The sequence below is a fragment of the Leopardus geoffroyi genome, chromosome C2 (assembly GCF_018350155.1).
Source record: "Leopardus geoffroyi isolate Oge1 chromosome C2, O.geoffroyi_Oge1_pat1.0, whole genome shotgun sequence".
Classification (NCBI taxonomy): domain Eukaryota; kingdom Metazoa; phylum Chordata; class Mammalia; order Carnivora; family Felidae; genus Leopardus; species Leopardus geoffroyi.
Genome location: NC_059333.1, coordinates 92,372,044 through 92,392,782, shown reverse-complemented (window position 1 = coordinate 92,392,782; position 20,739 = coordinate 92,372,044). Strand labels below are relative to the sequence as shown.

General features: G+C 34.8%; 1 protein-coding gene across 10 annotated transcripts in view; it reads left to right on the top strand.

Moving 5' to 3' along the window:
- Positions 1 to 19,695, top strand: part of NLGN1 (neuroligin 1) — an 837,200-nt gene extending 817,505 nt beyond the window's left edge. For 7 of the 10 annotated variants that reach the window (XM_045502938.1, XM_045502936.1, XM_045502937.1 and 4 more), the window contains 3 exons: positions 11,508 to 11,720; positions 15,175 to 15,964; positions 17,069 to 19,695. In XM_045502938.1, coding sequence (XP_045358894.1) covers positions 11,508 to 11,720; positions 15,175 to 15,964; positions 17,069 to 17,891 — 1,826 coding nt within the window. In that variant the 3' untranslated portion in view covers positions 17,892 to 19,695. The remainder of the gene's footprint in view (positions 1 to 11,507; positions 11,721 to 15,174; positions 15,965 to 17,068) is intronic. The other 3 variants (XM_045502942.1, XM_045502939.1, XM_045502945.1) reach the window with 1 other exon arrangement.
- Positions 19,696 to 20,739: the final 1,044 nt, after the last annotated feature.

Below are 20,739 nucleotides of genomic sequence, written 5' to 3'. Positions count from 1 at the left end.
ATAGATTTGGGGCTTCAGACCATACTTCCGATGGATTGCAGGGGCTAATAGCCCCGTGTTACTTATGCTCAAGTACAAACCCAAAAGTTATTCCAATTTTCAAGATTAAGTGGATTTATTGTTAACATCTAAGTAACACCTATCATATATCCCTTTGGCATTTGTAAATGAGTTTACACAAGGCTAGCTGCTGGTGCTGCTACATTGGTCCCTGGAATTGGTTTGCCTCAGGATATTTTGGGTCCCTTCTGGTGCCTTTATGTACATTCAGCAGCTGCTCTCAAAGGCATACCATATGGTCCTAATCTAGGGTTCACAAACTTGCCTTTTAAGAATCACTAATTGAAACTTCTTAGGAAAAGTTAGTTAAAAAAATAAATAAATAAATAAATAACCTTTGTAATTTTAAATTTGGGAGAGTGAGAAATTTGGATTATCATTCAAGTTTTATCAGAGATCTGACTATTGGGAGGTAGTTGAGTGTAATCTTCATATTGTAGCTTTCACTACTTTATATTGTAGATTTTCACTCCAGGTAACCCATATTACTATGTTCTTTCCATAATCTGTATACTTTGAGGCATTAAAATATTTTCAGCTAGGCTGAGTCATAGATTTGTTACTGCCATTGTTTTTGTTTGGTATGTAGTTGTGTGTTTGTGTGTGTGTGTGGTGGTATGTTAGTATTTTATATGTGGTGTTGGTGAAATTATTTAATGTTGTTCCAACACTAGTTGGTAGTGGTTTCAACCTCATTGTATGACACTTTTTCACAAATGAGATACCTTATACTCCAAAATTCAAGAATAAGCTTCAGTTTCTGCTTTTTTGTATTACTAAATATTTTTGTTATTTTTGCAAATGATTTTCATAATCTTAATTTACCTTTACTAAATTACTTTGGAAATTTAATTAATTTTGCAATTACTAAAAAAAAATGTAATTGCTTTATATATGAAAAGAGTATTCAGAAATTTTAACCAAAGGGAAGTCCAATACCCCAAGAGTAGTTAGAGGTTTCTTGCAAAAATACTATTTTTATTGTTTCAAGGAGAAGTAACCATCTGCTCGAAGATGATAAGGACATGTCAAAATGACACAGGGGCCAGCTTGGAGGGAATCCTACTGGCCAAATAAGGAACAATTTAAGTATAAAAATAAATGATGAGGGGCGCCTGGGTGGCGCAGTCGGTTAAGCGTCCGACTTCAGCCAGGTCACGATCTCGCAGTCCGTGAGTTCGAGCCCCGCGTCGGGCTCTGGGCTGATGGCTCAGAGCCTGGAGCCTGCTTCCGATTCTGTGTCTCCCTCTCTCTCTGCCCCTCCCCCGTTCATGCTCTGTCTCTCTCTGTCCCAAAAATAAATAAACGTTGAAAAAAAAAATTAAAAATAAATAAATAAATAAATAAATGATGAAAGATTCAAACCCCTAGAATAAAATAAAAACCCATGAGTCCATTACAATACAAATAAATGAATGAAAACAAAGTACAGAGAAGGGAAGGCCTTTTTCTTGCTGCCAATTCCAACTAACAATAAAATAAATGATGAAATTAATATTTGTTTCAGATAAGAATCATAAACAGATGCCAGTTAGTGGATGACAGTGTGATGAGAAGCAGGATATTTACATGGTATCAATATAATCTGCATACCTTATATTTATTAACTGTGAAGGGAAAAAATGTAACTTAATAGTGAAAAAAACATGGAAAATTACCACCTTAACCAAGTGGTCATGAGACAAATCAACATTGTGTGCCTGTTGTTTTGATGAACTGAGATAAACACACTGTTACTTCCATGGTCCTTCTGTCAAAAATTGATAACCTGAGGAAATATAATCAGGAAGAAACATCAAAATAATCTTAATTGAAGAACATTCTACATAATAACTGATCTGATCTGTATTCTTTAAAAAATTTCAAGGTTAAGAAAAACAAAGAAAGACCAACAAATTGTTCAAAATTAAGGAGATTAAGTAGAAAACTAAATTCAGCATGTGATTCTAGATTTGATGGTGTGAGGGGGAGTGAGAACTAGTGGTAGGAAGGAAGGAAGGAAGGAAGGAAGGAAAGTAGGAAAGAAGATGTTAATATGTGGGAAATCTGGGTGATGAATACATGGTAAATTTTTGTACTATTTTTTGAAATGTTTGGTAATATTGAAAGTTTTCAAAAATAAAAAAAATTTAAATTGGTAAATCAGGGTAGCTTTTAGTAGAGAAGAATACAATGGAAGCAGCATTAAAGATTATCAAATTTTATTAGTCATAACTTAGGACAATATTATCTTCTCAAAAACTCCTACTATAGTAGAAACAAAATATATAAAACAATCTGGTTTGGTTAACATTCATATGAAATTAGTTAAATTGTCTTAAGTTAGTTAACTTTATTCATTACCAGACATTTATTCATTACCCAGACCTTATCTCCTACCTTTCTTTCTTTTTTTTTTTTTTTTTAATTAATTGTATCTTTCTCAGAGGTCAGCTAGTGTGGTATTGAAGAACACAGCATCCCTCCGTCTCTCAGGTCTCAGCTATGTGAAGTTGAATATTGTTGCCTGTTTTATCATAGTCAAAATTACTAAAAAAATCACTTATCTTTTTTTTCTGCTATTTTCTTCTACATAAAAAAATGTACTACTAATATGTTTCAGCAATTTTGCTGACTATTCTAAAATAATGAGTGATCAGCAAATCAAGATGCCACGTGTTCTATCTAGTCATCATCACAGTATTTTGGCTTATGAAACTGTTCTCATTACAATTCAACCCAATTATATGTTTAGTTGAATTCGAAGGATGTATCTACAATACATACAAACATGCTTTCTATGCTTAATAGGATTCCCTAAATGTGTTTATGTCACAACAAATATCCTTACGACCTGACTAGAATTTAGAGGGCAACATATGTATTGCCAGTTGTCTTGCCAACCACAGCCCGTAGAACAATTTTAAAACCTCTGTGACAGAAAACAGACTGGTGCTTGTCAGAGGGAAGTGGGGTTGGGAGTTGGGCAAAATGGGTGAAGGGGATCAAAATAAATAAGTAAAATATAGTTATATAAATCGGTCATACTGGGATATAATGTACAGCACAGGGAATATAGAAAATAATACTGTATTAGCTTTGAATAGTGGTGAGTGATAACCAGATTTACTGAACTGATTATTTTGTAATGTATACAGAAGTTGAATCACTATGCTGTATGCCTGAAACTAATATAATATTTTTTGGCAATTATACTTCAATAAAATAAAAAATAAAATAAAATAAAAACTTCTGGTAAATTTAACCTTATTATCTATATACATACATTTAACTTTTTGTAATTGAAATTTGTTTTTCTTTTTTTAATTTTTTTGAATGTTTTTTATTTATTTTGAGAGAGAGAGAGATCTCAAACAGGGCAGGGGAAGAGAGAGAGAGGGAGAGAGAGAATCCCAAGCAGGCTCCGTGCTGTCAGCACAGAGCCCAACACAGGGATCAATCCCACAAACCATGAGATCACAATCTGAGCCGAAATCAAGAATCTGACACATAACTGACTCAGCCACCCAGGCACCCCAAATTTTTTTTCTTTTTAATCCTTTTGAAGTTCATATTTTTTCAATCAAAATGGAAAAAAAATTAAACAGGTGAAGATGAGGAAAATGTCAAATTAGTTGATTAAAACCAAAGCAGTTTTAACTAACATATATTAAGCCCTCCTGTGTGTCAAGACATTATCTTTTAATAATGATAACTCTGTAGGGTAGGTACTGCTATTAATATTATCTGTTAGGAAACTGAGGCACAGAGGGGCTAACTAACTTACCCAGCAACTTGCTTGTACATCAAAGTTGTCCTATTAAAGCCTTGTGCTTTTTTCACAACACTATTGAGAGAATCTCAAATGCCTTTCTAACTTCATGTCCTTGGGACGGTAATCTGAGTCAATATCGGGGCCAGTTTGCTGGTTGGCATGTCCTCTTCTTCCATCAGGAGGTCTCTACCCAGTATGGCTCTACTTTTCCCCCTTTAATGTTGCTACCATCCACTCTATATTTAAGAGCAATTTCCAAACAGATTGGCTGCTGAGAGGTTCCTAACTTCTCACTTCATTGCTGCCATCAAAGAAAGATACATAGACCTCTTCTGTTTGGAAAGAATTTAATTGTTGGTCTCCATATTATAACAGAATTATAACATGTTAATTCCTGCCTTCATTCAGAAAACATGTACAGAATGGCCATTTGGGGGCAGGTACAGTGGAGCAACCAGTTCAGAGGAAATACAAAAGATGACAAATTGTAAATACAAATGATAAATTACAAAATACACACACACATTATAACAAGACCAAAATATGCATTAGACAGAGAGTTGGAATATTCTTATAGTCTTTACTGTTCCTGAAGCTATATAGTTCTGAACTATATATATAGATGCTGAAGATTTTTCTCATATGGCAGCCATTGTGTCTCCTTGAATGTCCTGCTTTGAAGTAAATTATGCTTTTAAGTCATTAGACACATTCCTGCATAATCAGAACAGTTAGAAATTAACGATGTGATTTCTTTCCTCTAAATAGCTTTTTTAGAAGGGAGAGTCCCTTTTCACTTCTTTGTGAGAACAGTTATTCAGAAAGGATGGGAATTTTATCAGTTTTGATACTAGGTCTGTTGTCCAGATTCAAATAACCAGAAAGTACACAAAGCCTAACTCAAGGAATGTTGCATAAGCATTTCTTGACATGGAGACGAAGAACTGTGAACATTAACAGCCTCAGTTTGGGGTGAAGAATAGAGGTGATGGCATGGGATCAGGAACTGAGTGTTACCTTTTCCCTAGTGTCTTGGGCTATCCTTGAGATGGGAATAGTATACACAATTCAGAGCCAAGCAAACCAGAACCTTTGTTTCTTCATTACTATCTATGGGGGAAAGAGTCACAAATGTTACCATTGACTGTAATATAGAAAGACTAATCTCACCTGTTTACCTTGGAGATGGCAAACATATGGGAAATTCGAAGATTGAAAAATAGAGAGACATCTACAGGTGTCTTATTTCCAGACATCTGCTGGCAGTCACCTTCACCTTTTCCATGTCAGCTGTCAGCAATCAAGAGATGTGGCCAGTAATTCAGTTTGCTTTTCCCAAACATGAGCCATTAAAAAGCAAATTACCTCACAATAAAAAAAAAATAGGTAGATGATAGATGATGATGATTAGATAGATAGATAGATAGATAGTAAATGTACCAAGATATAAAGTTTGGAAATACCACCAAGTTATTTGATATTAAGATATCACCCATTTCAGAGCAAGTTTTTTTCTGGAGGATACATACAAAAAGGGAATTATTTTGACTTTGTCTTTTATTGCTTTCTAAGAAAAATTTAGATGATAGCTCTCAAAAGAACACATTAGCAGGGAAGTTAAGCTAGAGGTGATGAGTAATTAATAATATTATGTGTATTCTTTTTCCCTACACAGACCCCAAATTGTCCAATTTGGGGGAATTTTAAACCATCATATTTTAAACAATCCTGACTCAAAGAGAAATTGAGGAGGAACTGTCCAATATGTGTTAACATAAGGGTTTTATTTGATATAACAACGTCCACCATTAGAACAGAATATTTTTCAAAAGTGAGTCTGGTGACAGAATGGAAGGTGGACTTGTTTGCTGAAAGTTTGGAGGTTGAATGACTAGCTCGAAGAAGTTCATGAGTCTAAGAAAGAAAGAGGAGGAACTAGAGTAAGTCAGGAACAGGAGTGAAAAGCAAGAAATAGAGACAGAGTACAGAGGAAGAACAGACTGGATTTGGCAGCTAAGAAGACAGGGAAAGTTAGTACATGGGATTTTCAGTCGGATTTTTAGTTGGGAGGTTTTGAGATATTAATCCTACTGTTTTAAATCATTTTATGTTTAAGATGCAAAATCCTTAATGAGTTATTTTTCTGATCTATATTCCCAAGTCCCTAGAAGGATGCCTCACTATCATTCAAAGTCTCATGTCTTGAAGGCAGGCTCTTTAATGCTCAGTATGGCCTCTATTTTGAAGTTCTTATCAATTTGACTCAAAGACCAACCACAACCGTCTGTCTCCAGGCAACAGCATTGATAAACAGACAAGATTTCTTTCTTACTTTTTTATAGCACGAACACATACTGAGGACTCCTATATAAATATATATATATATATATATATATATATATATATATATATATATATATATTTAACACTGTCAGATATCAAACACTATAAGCATAGGCATTCAGATTTGCCCTTCTCCCCTTAAAAAAGAAAGCATAACTACAACATAGAATCACTAACATCTTATTTTTTAAGTTTATTTATACAAATTTGTAAACAGAAAGAGAGAACACAAGCAGGGGCCGGTGGGGGGGGCGGGGGGTGGGCAGAGAGAAAGAGAGGCACAGAGTCTGAAGCAGCCTCCAGGCTCTCATCTGTCAGCACAGAGCCTGACCCAGGGCTCTAACCCCCAAACCGTGAGATCATGACCTGATCCAAAGTCGGATGCTTAACCAACTAAGCCACCTAGGCACCCCTAGAATCACTGACATCTTAATTTCTGAAAATCTAGATGTCATCTCAGATGTAAACAGTCTGCATTTTTGCTACTCTCAGTGTCCTCCTTGAATATGTTTAGATCTTTTTTACTAAGAAGCACCCTGCTTTCCTTTCGTTTTACATTCGAAATATGTCATCTATACAGTTATACTGTAAGCAACCTGAATATAGATCAGGTCAACCAAGAAGCTGCAGGGCTGCTGCCAGACAGCTTAACTCAGCTTCTCTCCTACTCTCTCAGGTCTGTCTGTCTGAATTTGGTGGGCATCAGTAGCCCAAACCAACAGCTGGTTACAGCCATTATCTGTTTTTATTTATTTCTCCCTTGCCAATTTATTTTATGCCTGATCTGATTTTTCCATTCCAAGGGCCTGTGGACCCATGTTCAGTCTGCTTGGTTTCTAACACCTGAAAGTAATCCTAGTTGCCAGGTCAGGTAAACATCAAAGCCTGCTCAGTAAATTTAATCAGATCAGTAAAACTAGTAGTCCAGGTAGTAAAAACGATGATTGGAGAAGTTTTTTGTTTTTTGGTTTTTGGTTTTTTTTAGTAGGACTAATTTTTAGGTGGGGAAAAAAAGGCATTAAATAAATTCTATTTGAACACATAGTTGGTGAGAATTATAGTGTGTACATGAGCCACTGAAACAATTCTTGGCATACTTGTAATTATGAATTTGGAAAGTTTACCTTAAGTTTAAATGTAATAATGTTTTCAGGTTTTATACTCATGAGTCAAGTAAATTAAATAGGTAAATATTGTTTTCTGGAGAATTCTGTTGCTATCTCCCCCAAAAAGAAGAAGAACTTGGGGCGCCTGGGTGGCGCAGTCGGTTAAGCGTCCGACTTCAGCCAGGTCACGATCTCGCGGTCCGTGAGTTCGAGCCCCGCGTCGGGCTCTGGGCTGATGGCTCAGAGCCTGGAGCCTGTTTCCGATTCTGTGTCTCCCTCTCTCTCTCTGCCCCTCCCCCGTTCATGCTCTGTCTCTCTCTGTCCCAAAAATAAAAAAATAAAACGTTGAAAAAAAAAAAAAAAGAAGAAGAAGAACTTGTAATCATTATTGTTCTATATTACAAAATAATGTGTAATTGTGTTAGGACAATAATTAGTCACACATTCTAGGAGCTTACAATTGAAAGCCAGGAAAGGCCTGATATATTGAATGACTATAAAGAATGACTTAAGTGACATTAAGGGAAAAACCTTCTCAAAAGTAATCAGGAAGGTAAGGAACACTGGGATCTTTGCAAAATTGAGTTCTGCCATGGCTGGCCTGTAGTTGAGAAGTCCAATGTAAAATTCCAAGTAGAGTGATCTGAAATGATTCTGCTGTTAAGGACACAGCAGCTAAGTCAATTTTAAAAAGAACTTTAAATGACACTTCACTGAATAGCAAACTATAAAGAATACTGCCAATGCAAATCATTTGGGTAATTAGCGAACTGTGTCTCTTTTGAGGCAGCAATTTACTTAACTTTCCTCATTTATTGCCCTTGGCTGAGCCACAAACTCTTGTTTGAATATAGCATCAGAAATCAAAGAATTCATACAAGCATGTAGTATTACTTTATCAGGTCTAAAGAGATATGATTTTGATTGGCTGGCTGACCTTAATAAAGGCGTAGGTATTATTTTTCCTAATTCATGCTAATGATCAGTTGCTTTTAGTTAGAGGATGATAGATGATTGATTGATAGAGAGAGAGAGAGAGAGAGATGATAGATAGATATAGATAAACTACAGCATACACATGAAATAAAAATTAATAGTGAAGGAAATTCTGTAATGAAAGGTAAAAATGAAGTTTGACAGAGTAGCTTGGACATTCCAAGCCTAGGACCACAATCTTTTATCTGATGATTTACTCCATTTTCCATGCTATGACTTAACAGTGCAACTTTGGAATTAAATTGACTTTATTTTATTTTTTCTTGATGATGCTATAAGATTTCACTAAGTCATATATAAATTAGAACTTGCTTTTTGGCCAATTGACATGCTTTTTCAAGTATTATGATATAAACACAAAATTACTTGACCAACTTACCAGAGTCCTTAAAATGATGCTACTAAAACTAGAATTATAGAGGCCCTATATTTTAGTTAAGTTAGAGATAATAATATTATTACTATGGTTCTCTACATGCTACATATTGAGTTATGATTATTTTATTAGGAAGTCAATTTTGTATGAATATAGAGATTTATTTGAATAATACTGGAATTATTCAATATTATTTCAAAAGGAATTAAATACAAATCCTGGGGTTTATGCTGAGTGGCATAAGCTATATTCAGAAATCTAATTTCTATCGGGATATAAAATTATAGGTAATAAACTACCTAGAGTGTACTCCCATTCTCTCATTCATTTATTCTCTCTCTCTCTCTTTCACACACACACACACACACACACACACACACACTTATTATATCCTTCAAGAGTCACTTTATCCTTCAAGAGTCACTTGTATCTAGTGCATAGTAATCCTTTCATAAGGTTGTGTTCAGAGTTCATGCTATCAGTCCATGTTTATAGAAAAAAAAAGGTGTAACAGACCCCTTCAGGAACTTAAACTAATGGTTCTATCTTATACCAAAATTTACTTAATAGCAAATAAAGTTAAAAGAGCTGTTTGCCATGTTTTTGTTTTGTATTTTAATATGCTTTCATTTATATGACCTTTGAATATTCAAAAGTGCTTTTATGTTAAGATACCATGAAGATTTCCTTAAATTGTTATGTATATTTAATTAAAAAGTAATGAGTATGTCCAGAAAGATATATTTATTTGAATCCTATTTTTTAAAAGTTAACCTCTGTATCAAGGGTGATTGGTTTTGTGGTTACACACACACGCACACACATACACACACACACATGTGCACACACGTGAACACATATGCTCACATCATGGACTAGAGATTGTGTTTTTGTTCTTAAATTTTTTGGTCTTATAGAAAAAGAATGACTAATCAACATTACCTCATATTTTTTTTGCAAAACTATTCAAAAAGATTTGTCTTCATCTATTGCTTCCTACAGTGATCCTAAGAATTTCCTGTCCCTTTATTCATTTTGGGTATGGATTGATTCACTTAACTGATAGGTACTGTTATCACAGTCTGGTTTTCACAAGTATCACTGACTTCCTGACTTATAAATAAAAGTCAGGTATAAATGTCAGTTATAAAGTAAAGGTATATTTCACATTGAACAAAGTAATTTTTACTTTTTTTTATGTTGAGTTCCTCTAATGGGTCTGCAATAAGGGAATATATCTAATTAAAAAGATGAGTTCTATACACTTGGTGAGATTGGAAATTATATCCCTAAATATAATCAATTTATGTGTAATATATCTCTAAATATTTCCTACACAATATGTGAATAATCTATAAAATGGAATCTTTTATGAATTACTTTATACTTTTTCATTTATAGCAAATGTGGAAATATATTAGAGAGTAGGTATTTGTTTTACAAGTTGTAATAAACATAATATAAAAGCTATTAAGTCGGTGAAATGAGTGAATATGTTTAAAGTATTATTAAAGTACTATCTTTGACTCCTCTCTAAAACTTTCATATATAAAGAAAGTTACTCAGCCAGCTGTTACAGCCACAATATTTTTTCTATCCCCTTTTTTCAATTGTCTTTGCCAATCTGTCAGTTCAGATCCCTATAAACTTTCTTCTACCTCCTTTCTTTGTATTATGCAATATATATTCCTCTTCATTATCAGATTTACTGTTAAGCAGAGCTTTAAACATTCTAGATATATGAATCTGAACTTTTTAAAAACCTCCAATTATTCTATGTTGTTTTCTAATTGAGCAAATATGCTCAGTTTAGCATTTAAGGTATTCCAAATGTGTTCTCAAATTACCTCTAACACACTGATTCATTCTTTTCCTTTAAAGATTATATTTTATTTTATTTTGAGAGAGAGAGAGAGTGAGCGCGAGTAGGGGAGGGGCAGAAAGAGGCAGAAAGAGAGAATATTAAGTAGACTGTATGTTCAACATAGAGCCCAGCATGGGGCTCAATCTCAGGACACCGAGGTCATGACTGGAGTCGAAATCAAGAGTCGGACACTTAACTGACTGAGCTACCCAGGCTCCCCAACACAGTGATTATTTCTTAAACATGGACCATCATTGATAAAAATGTGCATATATATCTACATGCAAAGAGTTGCGTATAATTTTATGCACAAGTCTTAGAAAAATACCCGTGCTCATCACCCTCACATCCTGCCCCTGTGCTACACATTCCTTAAATTCCAACCATGTTAGATCATGGGCAACTTGAGGACTGACACAGTGTTTTATGCAAAAGCACATTCTCATATTCCCCATGATACTATCTCAAATATCTCCACCAAGTAACTTGGCCTATAGAATGTCTCCCTTGAGGTTTTTCAGAATGTTTTCATTCTCTTTATCTGCCCCTTGTTACCTATTACCTGGGTAACTTGGGGAGGATAAATGTCACTTTTCAGATTTCAGTGTCTACTATTCTTCCTCAAGTATATTCTTCTATTCTGGTGGGAAATAATTTTTTACTAAAGAATTTGTACTGTACTCACCTTGATGAATACAAGCTTTAATTGTATTTTTTAATGTTTATTTATTATTAAAAAATAGAGAGAGTCAGAGTGCGAGCAGGGGAGGGGTAGAGGGAGAAGGAGACACAGAATCTGAAGCAGGCTCCAGGCTCTGAGCTGTCAGCACAGACCCCGACGTGGGGCTCGAACTCACAAACCACGAGATCATGACCTGAGCTGAAGTCGGACGCTTAACCAACCGAGCCACCCAGGCGCCCCAAGCTTTAATTGTATTTTAATTGAATGTCTGATTCATGTCAACTCAAAAAGGTGATCTAAGGTATTCTTTTATTTCAATCTTCCAGGTTTCTTAAGCACAGGGGATCAGGCTGCAAAAGGAAACTATGGACTCCTTGACCTCATACAGGCTTTAAGATGGACTAGTGAGAACATTGGATTCTTTGGTGGTGACCCCTTAAGAATCACTGTTTTTGGATCTGGCGCTGGGGGTTCATGTGTCAATCTGCTGACTTTATCCCATTATTCTGAAGGTAACCGTTGGAGCAATTCAACCAAAGGTATTATGCAGGTTGCAAATTTTGACAATTTTGGTGTCTGCATGCTACCACCATCAGTAGTATGTGATGCTCTGTACATATTTCTCTGTTGAAACTGAGTGTTAGGTTGAGCTCAATAACTGTTTAAATTTTTGTTTCTTCAGCTTTTCTATGCATGTTTAAATTTTTGTCAAACTCTTTTCTTTGTCTCCTGTGGAGCTTGGTAAGGATGCCCTTTCAAGCACACTTCAGAATAGTTAGCATTACAGTTACTTTTCTTTCCTCTAAAAGGTGATTTTGGGGAAAATCAAAGATGTTCACAGTTCTGTCATCTCTGTTTATTCAGTAATCAAAAATCAAAGACAGGTGTTTTTTTTTTTTTTTTTAAATGCAAGGATTGTGTATTATCTATTTTCAAGACAATAGGCATTTAAAACCCTTCACCAGTAGGAAGATAAGGAAGCAGTCACAAGCTGGTTTGTCTGGAAACAAGGTTTTCACTTGTTGTCTGGATAGAGAATGGATGTTTGATTATTTTGCATGCATGATCCAAAATTGTCAAAGCATCAAGGTCACTAGTAGAGCTTTTCATTAAAAGGAATATTAGGTTTGAATTTGTGCTTTTTCTATTTTCAACCTCCAAAGTGTTTATTTTTTTTTTCCCTGTAAAGCTTGGCAAAGCAGCTTGGAGCACTGAGGCTGCTTAAACCCATGAAGCATTTTTCTTGTCTCCATTTTCATGCCTTGACACCCTTTTTCCAAAGTGCCTGCCCAAGGCTCATCATGTCGTTTTTTTTATGAATTTCCATTTTACCATGAGTTTAATTCACTCATTCTAATTGCATTATTAACTTGAAATATCCGCAAGAACAGAAGTGTTTTGTTGGAAAAGACTGCCAAAGCAAATACTTTTTCTCTATTATACATAACAGAGAGGAAGACAGAGCAGGCACATCAACACAGACCATTTTGTGTTTTCTGCTTTTTTTATTGTCATTTTATATATATTAAAGAAGTATATACTGTCAAGTGTAATTCATGAAGCATCTTGATCTGTAAGACTGAGTTTTATGATATGGAGCATCAGACATAGAATATGTGTTTTCAGTATCAAAGATATATTGATGTAGAATTTCAAAAGAACAGCCTATCACTAAATGAGTATATATATTTGGAGAATCATATATTTTCATGGACTTAATTTATAGATATAGTTTATGTGACATCTTCTTTATGTCATAGAGTTAATAGAGTTCTGATTTGAGATGACAAAATGACACATATGAGAACATTTCCAAGTGTATAGGGATTTTGGTCTATAATGAAGTGACTTATTTTGAAATAAACTTTGTTGTTATTGTTTTTTCATTGAAGAGATTAGATTGTTCTAGCTGAGGACTATATGAATGCCGATATTTATGTAGGTTAACATTAGACAATCTGTTCAGACTTCTTAGGGTCGTTTGATCTCAAATATTATTTCTTCCTATTTATTCTAAAAGTTTTTCTAAATGTAGAGCAAAAATGGGGACCAAAGCTAATCACCTAGTATAAAACTAACATTTGATAAAGAGATGAACCAATTAGTAAATTGGCCAGCATTGCTATTCATCAATTGATGATTTAATGAACAGTGGCCAATGTCTATGCCAATAGTTGAAAATATAATATTCCATCACACTCTTCAAGGAAGACTGTCCATGGCAGGGCTAGAGAAATGGACTTATATTTGATTTAGTCCTAAGCCTATCTCTACAAAAAGGCTGCATGATTTTTAGCAGGAGATGCCCAGGAGATACCTTAAAATCATCAAGCTAATTCTATCTCCAGTGCAGACATTGATTTAAAGTCTGTAAACTCCCCAAGGTTACAGCAATGCTCAGACTTGTATCTACCAGGAGTCAACCACAACTTATATATACATAATAAGCATTTTCATTAATGATAAAGTGTTTGGTTTTTCTAATACTATCTAGATGGCATATTTCAGACTATAATGTAATATGTATTTTTCCCAAATCTTCTTTGGTATATTTAGCTAATCTCAATGAGCCCCTGAAATGGGAAATAATCACCAAGTTTATTTTAGTTGTAAAGTTTTTAATTAGTAAAATATTTTTCTGAACAAATGTTAACAAACACATAGCCTATGTAATTTTTAAAAAATATCTGTATTTATATCATTTGCTCTGGCATACTTTGCTCTGATAAACTAAAAATATGTTCATAAAGAAGTCAGAAACCAAAACAAATTTAAATTGGTACTGTTTGATTTTTTGAATATTTTTAGAATTATCTAAGAACACATTATAGACACTTTGAATACATGTACATGTTTGGAGAAAAATCTAGAACTTTGCTTCTAATTCAGACACTGCTTTAACACCTTTTTGAAAAGAATAATTCTTATCTCATTAACACGTATGAATAATTGAGCATGTGTTTAAATAACAACTATGAAGGTATTTTTGGAAATTGATAATAAATGTAATTTTTAAAGAAAATAGATAAATTATATTTTAAAAACAAGAATTTTATTTGCAAATATCTTAATGAGTAGATAAAGTGCATTTGTAAATTTGAATGGGATGCAGCCCTTATCAAACTGCATTTGGGACCATGATTTATAATTCTTAAACGCAATTAAGTAAAAAGCAGTGGACCATGACTTTTTCATCTTTTATGATAAAATATAGCAGTGAGTATTCAACAGCGGAAAAAGTTAAATCACCCCCCACACACACACAAACACACACTGAATCCTTCTGCTGATGGTTTTTTCTTTAACCCAGTGAAAACACTTCAAATGTTATATCTTCTTCTGAAAGATGAATATTCAGCAAATTATGTCTGACATGAAGAGTTGGAAAGAGTATGTCTAAAGTGATATTCTGTTCTATGTGCCTTCTGGGCCATCCCCAGGGTATTAGCAAATTCCCCAGCCCCAGTAGTTGTGTGAACTCCCAGCAATTCTTTTTTTTAATAAATCTGATTAAAACAAGCATACAGAGCCATTTTGAAAGAAGATACATGCAGCCAAATTGGAAGAAATATTCTCAAAAAAAAAAAAAAAACGTACAAATTCTAATGAAGAGTTAAGGGGGAGAAAGCCCACCTGGTTGGCTTTCATAATAACATGGGTGTTTACATGTTGGGTGAAAAAATACTTGGGACTTTTTACCACTAATATTTACATGTTCTCCATCTCTCCTTGCTTATTGCCTCTTTGAGACACTAAAAATTTAGACCTCTTGATCCTTAAAGCAGTTGCCACTCAAAGCAGAAGACTTTACCTCTTTGACTCCTTATACCTTGGGGATGTCTTTATGTACCTTCTCTTAAGCAAAAATGTCTCTATCTTCCTGTTTCTTGAGTTGTATATGGGTTTTTATATACACAGCTAAAATATCAGATGTTATTGTTTTACCACAACATTATTCAAAAGTCATCTCAAACTCTGTTGTTTTTCCTATAGGACTTTTTCAACGAGCAATAGCTCAAAGTGGAACAGCCCTTTCCAGCTGGGCTGTTAGTTTCCAACCTGCAAAATATGCTAGAATGTTGGCCACAAAAGTTGGTTGCAATGTTTCAGATACAGTAGAGTTAGTGGAATGCCTACAGAAGAAGCCTTACAAAGAACTTGTTGACCAAGATATTCAACCAGCACGATACCACATAGCCTTTGGACCTGTGATTGATGGTGATGTAATACCAGATGACCCTCAGATATTGATGGAGCAAGGAGAGTTTCTCAACTATGATATAATGTTAGGAGTTAACCAAGGGGAAGGGTTAAAATTTGTTGAAAATATAGTAGATAGTGATGATGGTATATCAGCTAGTGATTTTGACTTTGCTGTTTCCAATTTTGTTGATAATTTATATGGATATCCTGAAGGCAAAGATGTTTTGAGAGAAACCATTAAATTCATGTATACTGACTGGGCTGACCGTCATAACCCTGAAACCAGAAGGAAGACATTATTGGCTTTGTTTACAGACCATCAGTGGGTGGCACCAGCTGTAGCTACAGCAGATCTTCACTCAAACTTTGGTTCACCTACATATTTCTATGCCTTTTACCATCATTGCCAAACAGATCAGGTTCCAGCTTGGGCTGATGCAGCTCATGGAGATGAAGTTCCCTACGTACTAGGAATCCCCATGATTGGACCTACAGAGTTATTTCCTTGCAATTTCTCCAAAAATGATGTGATGCTGAGTGCAGTTGTAATGACATACTGGACAAATTTTGCTAAAACTGGGTATGTACCTAAGTAATAAAGTTACCTATAATTGAATAAAAATATCCTTGTAAGCATTTAAAAATAATACATACTTTGTGTCCAAATGATTTAACTTAATGGATTAATACCAATAATACATTAAGTCTCTTTATTCAAACTTGTATATTGTGCTGTTTCAGAAATCATTGCTTTATTAGTTCTTACTTCTTAGAAGTTTATTAAGAAAGACATACCTCTGGGGAAAAAGAAAGAAAGAAAGACTTATATTTCTGTTGTATTACTCAATAAATAAATTTATTTTATTTTTTAATTACATGGGACTTATTCTTGTTATTTAGTAGTGACAAATATTATTTTATAGTGCTTTCCAATTTAGACTATTGTTTGTCCTTTGATCCTCCCAACTTCTTTTTTAGGTGGGCAGGTCAGGTATCGTTAATCCATTTTGTAAATAAGGGACTGAGGTGATGAGAGCCTAGCCTCATATAGATATTCATAGCTCTATGATATGCATAGCAGTACTAGGACTTACAGCCTCATCTGCCAATTCCAAAACTCAGGTTTTTTTTCCACTATTCCATGCTGTCCTTGCTAGTTTGCCTATGAGACAATGTCTATGTGTGTGAATTTAAAAACCTTTGGGTAGATAGTAACCCAAAGATCGTGAGGCTTACTCGCATTACATCATCATCCATTTAACCTGCCTATGATAGGATCCATATTTCTTTTTAAAAAAAATTTTTTTTCAACGTTTATTTATTTTTGGGACAGAGAGAGACAGAGCATGAACGGGGGAGGGGCAGAGAGAGAGGGAAACACAGAATCGGAAACAGGCTCCAGGCTCTGAGCCATCAGCCCAGAGCCTGACGCGGGGCTCGAACTCACGCACCACGAGATCGTGACCTGGCTGAAGTCGGACGCCCAACCGACTGCGCCACCCAGCCGCCCCGATAGGATCTATATTTCTAAGTTGACCCAAATTGTTATTAAAACACAATCTAAGGCCTTGCTAACTTGCCAAGTTACCTCTTCAATTAGATGTTAAACTAGTACTATTTTGAATAAGAAGAAACAAAAACAAAAACAACTTTGTTCTCATGAGTGCTTTTGTTCTTCCCCTAGTGACCCAAATCAACCAGTCCCTCAAGACACAAAATTCATCCATACCAAACCCAACCGCTTTGAAGAAGTAGCATGGACCAGATATTCCCAGAAAGATCAACTTTATCTCCATATTGGATTAAAACCAAGAGTTAAAGAACATTATAGAGCCAATAAGGTGAACCTCTGGTTGGAGCTGGTACCTCATCTGCATAATCTCAATGACATTTCTCAGTATACCTCGACAACAACTAAAGTGCCATCAACTGACATCACTTTCAGACCTACGAGAAAGAATTCTGTACCTGTCACATCAGCATTTCCCACTGCCAAGCAGGATGATCCCAAACAACAACCGAGTCCATTTTCAGTCGATCAAAGGGACTACTCCACAGAGCTGAGCGTCACTATTGCAGTTGGAGCATCACTGCTGTTTCTGAACATCCTTGCCTTTGCAGCCCTGTATTACAAAAAGGATAAGAGGAGACATGACGTTCATAGGAGATGCAGCCCTCAGCGTACTACAACCAACGATCTGACCCACGCACAAGAAGAGGAGATCATGTCCCTCCAAATGAAGCACACTGATTTGGATCATGAATGTGAGTCCATCCATCCACATGAGGTGGTTCTTCGGACCGCCTGCCCCCCAGATTACACACTAGCTATGAGGAGGTCACCTGATGATGTTCCCTTAATGACACCCAACACCATTACAATGATTCCCAATACTATACCAGGGATTCAACCCTTACACACATTCAATACATTTACCGGAGGACAGAACAATACTCTGCCCCATCCCCATCCCCACCCCCATTCACATTCAACAACCAGGGTATAGCCAGATAAGAGAAACAAACTCTATTTTTTTGATGGATTGCAGTAAAAGATTACTGAAGATTCCTTGGCTTTCAACCTACAAGACTCTTACTATTTAAATAAGGAGGAATATTATGTGAATATACATATCAAGAACTTTGGGGGTTTTGAAAAAATTAAATTGTACATATATACACAAATCAACTTTAAAAATGAATTTCAATTGCTTGAAGCAATTGTTCTGAATGATACTTTTTCATTCATATTCAAGAATTAATTTTTTGAAGATTTATGTTACATAATGGAATTAGGCATGTGGAACACCAAACAGGAAAGAACTATGTCTGAAATATAAAAAAATAAATAAAAAAAACAATCATGAATATGCACAAGGGACACACCAATGGAATGTCAGATAATTTTCACCAGTTTTTATTTGGAGCTGTTTTATTGTGTAGACCATATTTACATATTTGGATAAGTACACAAAGCACCAGTGCTGTTAATGGCCTTAGCGGAGGCTCATGCTGAAATTTGCCAGTAAGACAAAGAAGTTTAAAGACTGGCAGGTACAACGTTATCACATAAGTGCTGTCAGTATAAAGTTGTGGGGATAAAGGAAACTGGATATTTTTAGCACGATGTGCATGATAATTTATATGCTTGGTGGCTGTGCTGCTGATTAAGCCGTAATTAAAATTCTTCTCATCCCATTGGAGTCTTTAATAGAAGCTTCCTCTATCAATTGGCAGAACCTAAAGAAGATTTTTAAGGGGCAAAAGTAATTAGAAGTAAATAATTCACAGTAGTTTTGATAATAGGAAGAATTAGTTATTAAAGGTATTTGAAGAAACTATAGGTATAGTGGTGAATACTCGCTGATATGAATCCCAGGAAAAAAACATTCCTGTGTTTTTAATGTTATTTTCACCCCAACCTAAATAATTTATAGAAATACAGCCCTAATTGGACATGTGCTACAGGATCTATAATTTTCTGTGGTTTTTGTTATTCTGTATTTTGTTCCTTTTGGTAAGGTGAAGTGTGTCCAAAGAGTTACTTGCAACAGTCTTTTATGATATGAGGATGCCCCAAATTACCACTCTGATTACAGTTCTCAGTTAATTGATTTACTCATGTTGCATGACAAAATGTTTACTACTAATAATTCAATATACAGTTATGTCCCTCCTCATATCACTTATCTTTCTCACTGAGGTTCATCCACTGGAATTTACTCACGCAATCTCAGTAGAGTACAACATAGATACAGAACCTAGAAGGAGAGTCAACACCTGGAGGATTTTAGTCTTACACGTATGTGTGATTTTAAATGAATACTTTAAGACCACAGGAAACTCTTCATCCCCCTGTTGTTTACCAGTAACAGTATATCACAGACCTTTCCAAATGTTTGTATATGTAATCAGATGTACATTTATATTAAAAAAATTGAGATGGACTTAAAGAGCACATCCTGATAAATACTTTCTCTCTTACCTGTACTATATTTCTATTAGACTAAAGTTATGTGATTTTTTTTTACATTTTTTCAGATGACTAGCAATTTTGATAGTTTGTAAGATAACGCAAAGAACTTTCTCTGACAAACTAACTGCAGTAACAGAAACCTTTCTTTTCAGTTACTCTTTTTCAAGAATGAAAGCTTATTATACAAAAAAAAAATTGTATACTACTTGATGGAAACAACTTTGTACATCTTGGCCATGTCACTGGTCATTGCGTGAAATAAAGATAATCTGGATAATGACTATTAGTCCAATGCTAAGAGACATGATCTTTGCTCATTAAAGAGCTAAAATGTTTATTGCTGTTTTGTCTTTTTTTTAAAAAAGGAAAAGAAAAGAAAAGAAACATGACTGTCTCAGAGAGTCATTTTTCTAGACCAGTAGGGTTTTTGAAGACATACATGTAACTTCTACAGGAAACACACCGTGTGTTTAAAGGCAAGTCTCATCTAAGATGAAATTGATGAAACTTTATAAGCCCAGGAACTCATGAAAAATATTAGCTTTGTACTTTTAAATACCTCTTATGTGAAAGTGTTGTAGAAATAAAATGTGCCAATTGTTTTCAATTAGAAACACAGGTCCCAATTCTCATTGTCAAGGAAAAGGTCTATTGGAAATAAATGTGCAATATTTCATGGAATGAGAATAGCTAGGTTCATAATATAAGGGTGATTAAGCTATCATAAAGTAATGGATAGGAAGTTATCTTCCTAAGAGAATTTAAAAGTGCTGAGCAAGACATTAAGCTGACACTAAAAGATAAAATCTTCTATATCAAGGAATTTCTTTGCTTATAATTTCCCCTCCCAATTATTAACTATCAATTAAATGTAGAAATTACTCTATAACTTCAAATAAAAATCCCTGTTAGAAGCAAAAATCTTCAAAACCCGGAGCGGTCTACATGCAGTTTTTGCCTGATGTGGTTATGCTTTTAGGCTGTGAACTGCCAAAGTAAACCCAGAAAACGAATTGCTTAGCATCTGAAATATTGCTAATCAGAAACCCGTCTTTTAATACACTGGTTAAAAAGCAGAAATAGAAATGGTAACAAAATAAGATATGAGTGAAATCTTTCATATGCATTACTTCACTTGGCAAAATCAGGCATTCCATTATATCTTAATGATGGCCATATTTACGTCCACCTACGTAGCTGTTGCTCTAAATTAATCTATCAATCTACCTATATATGCCATAACTGACATCTATGTTATATTAATTTAGGGAAGTGATTTAGTAAAACAAAGCATAGTCCTACTCTTTTTTCTAAATTAATGTAGTACCAACTCTGTGAAAGATAAGAAGCATTTCTAGGTTTTATTACTGTTCTCAAGT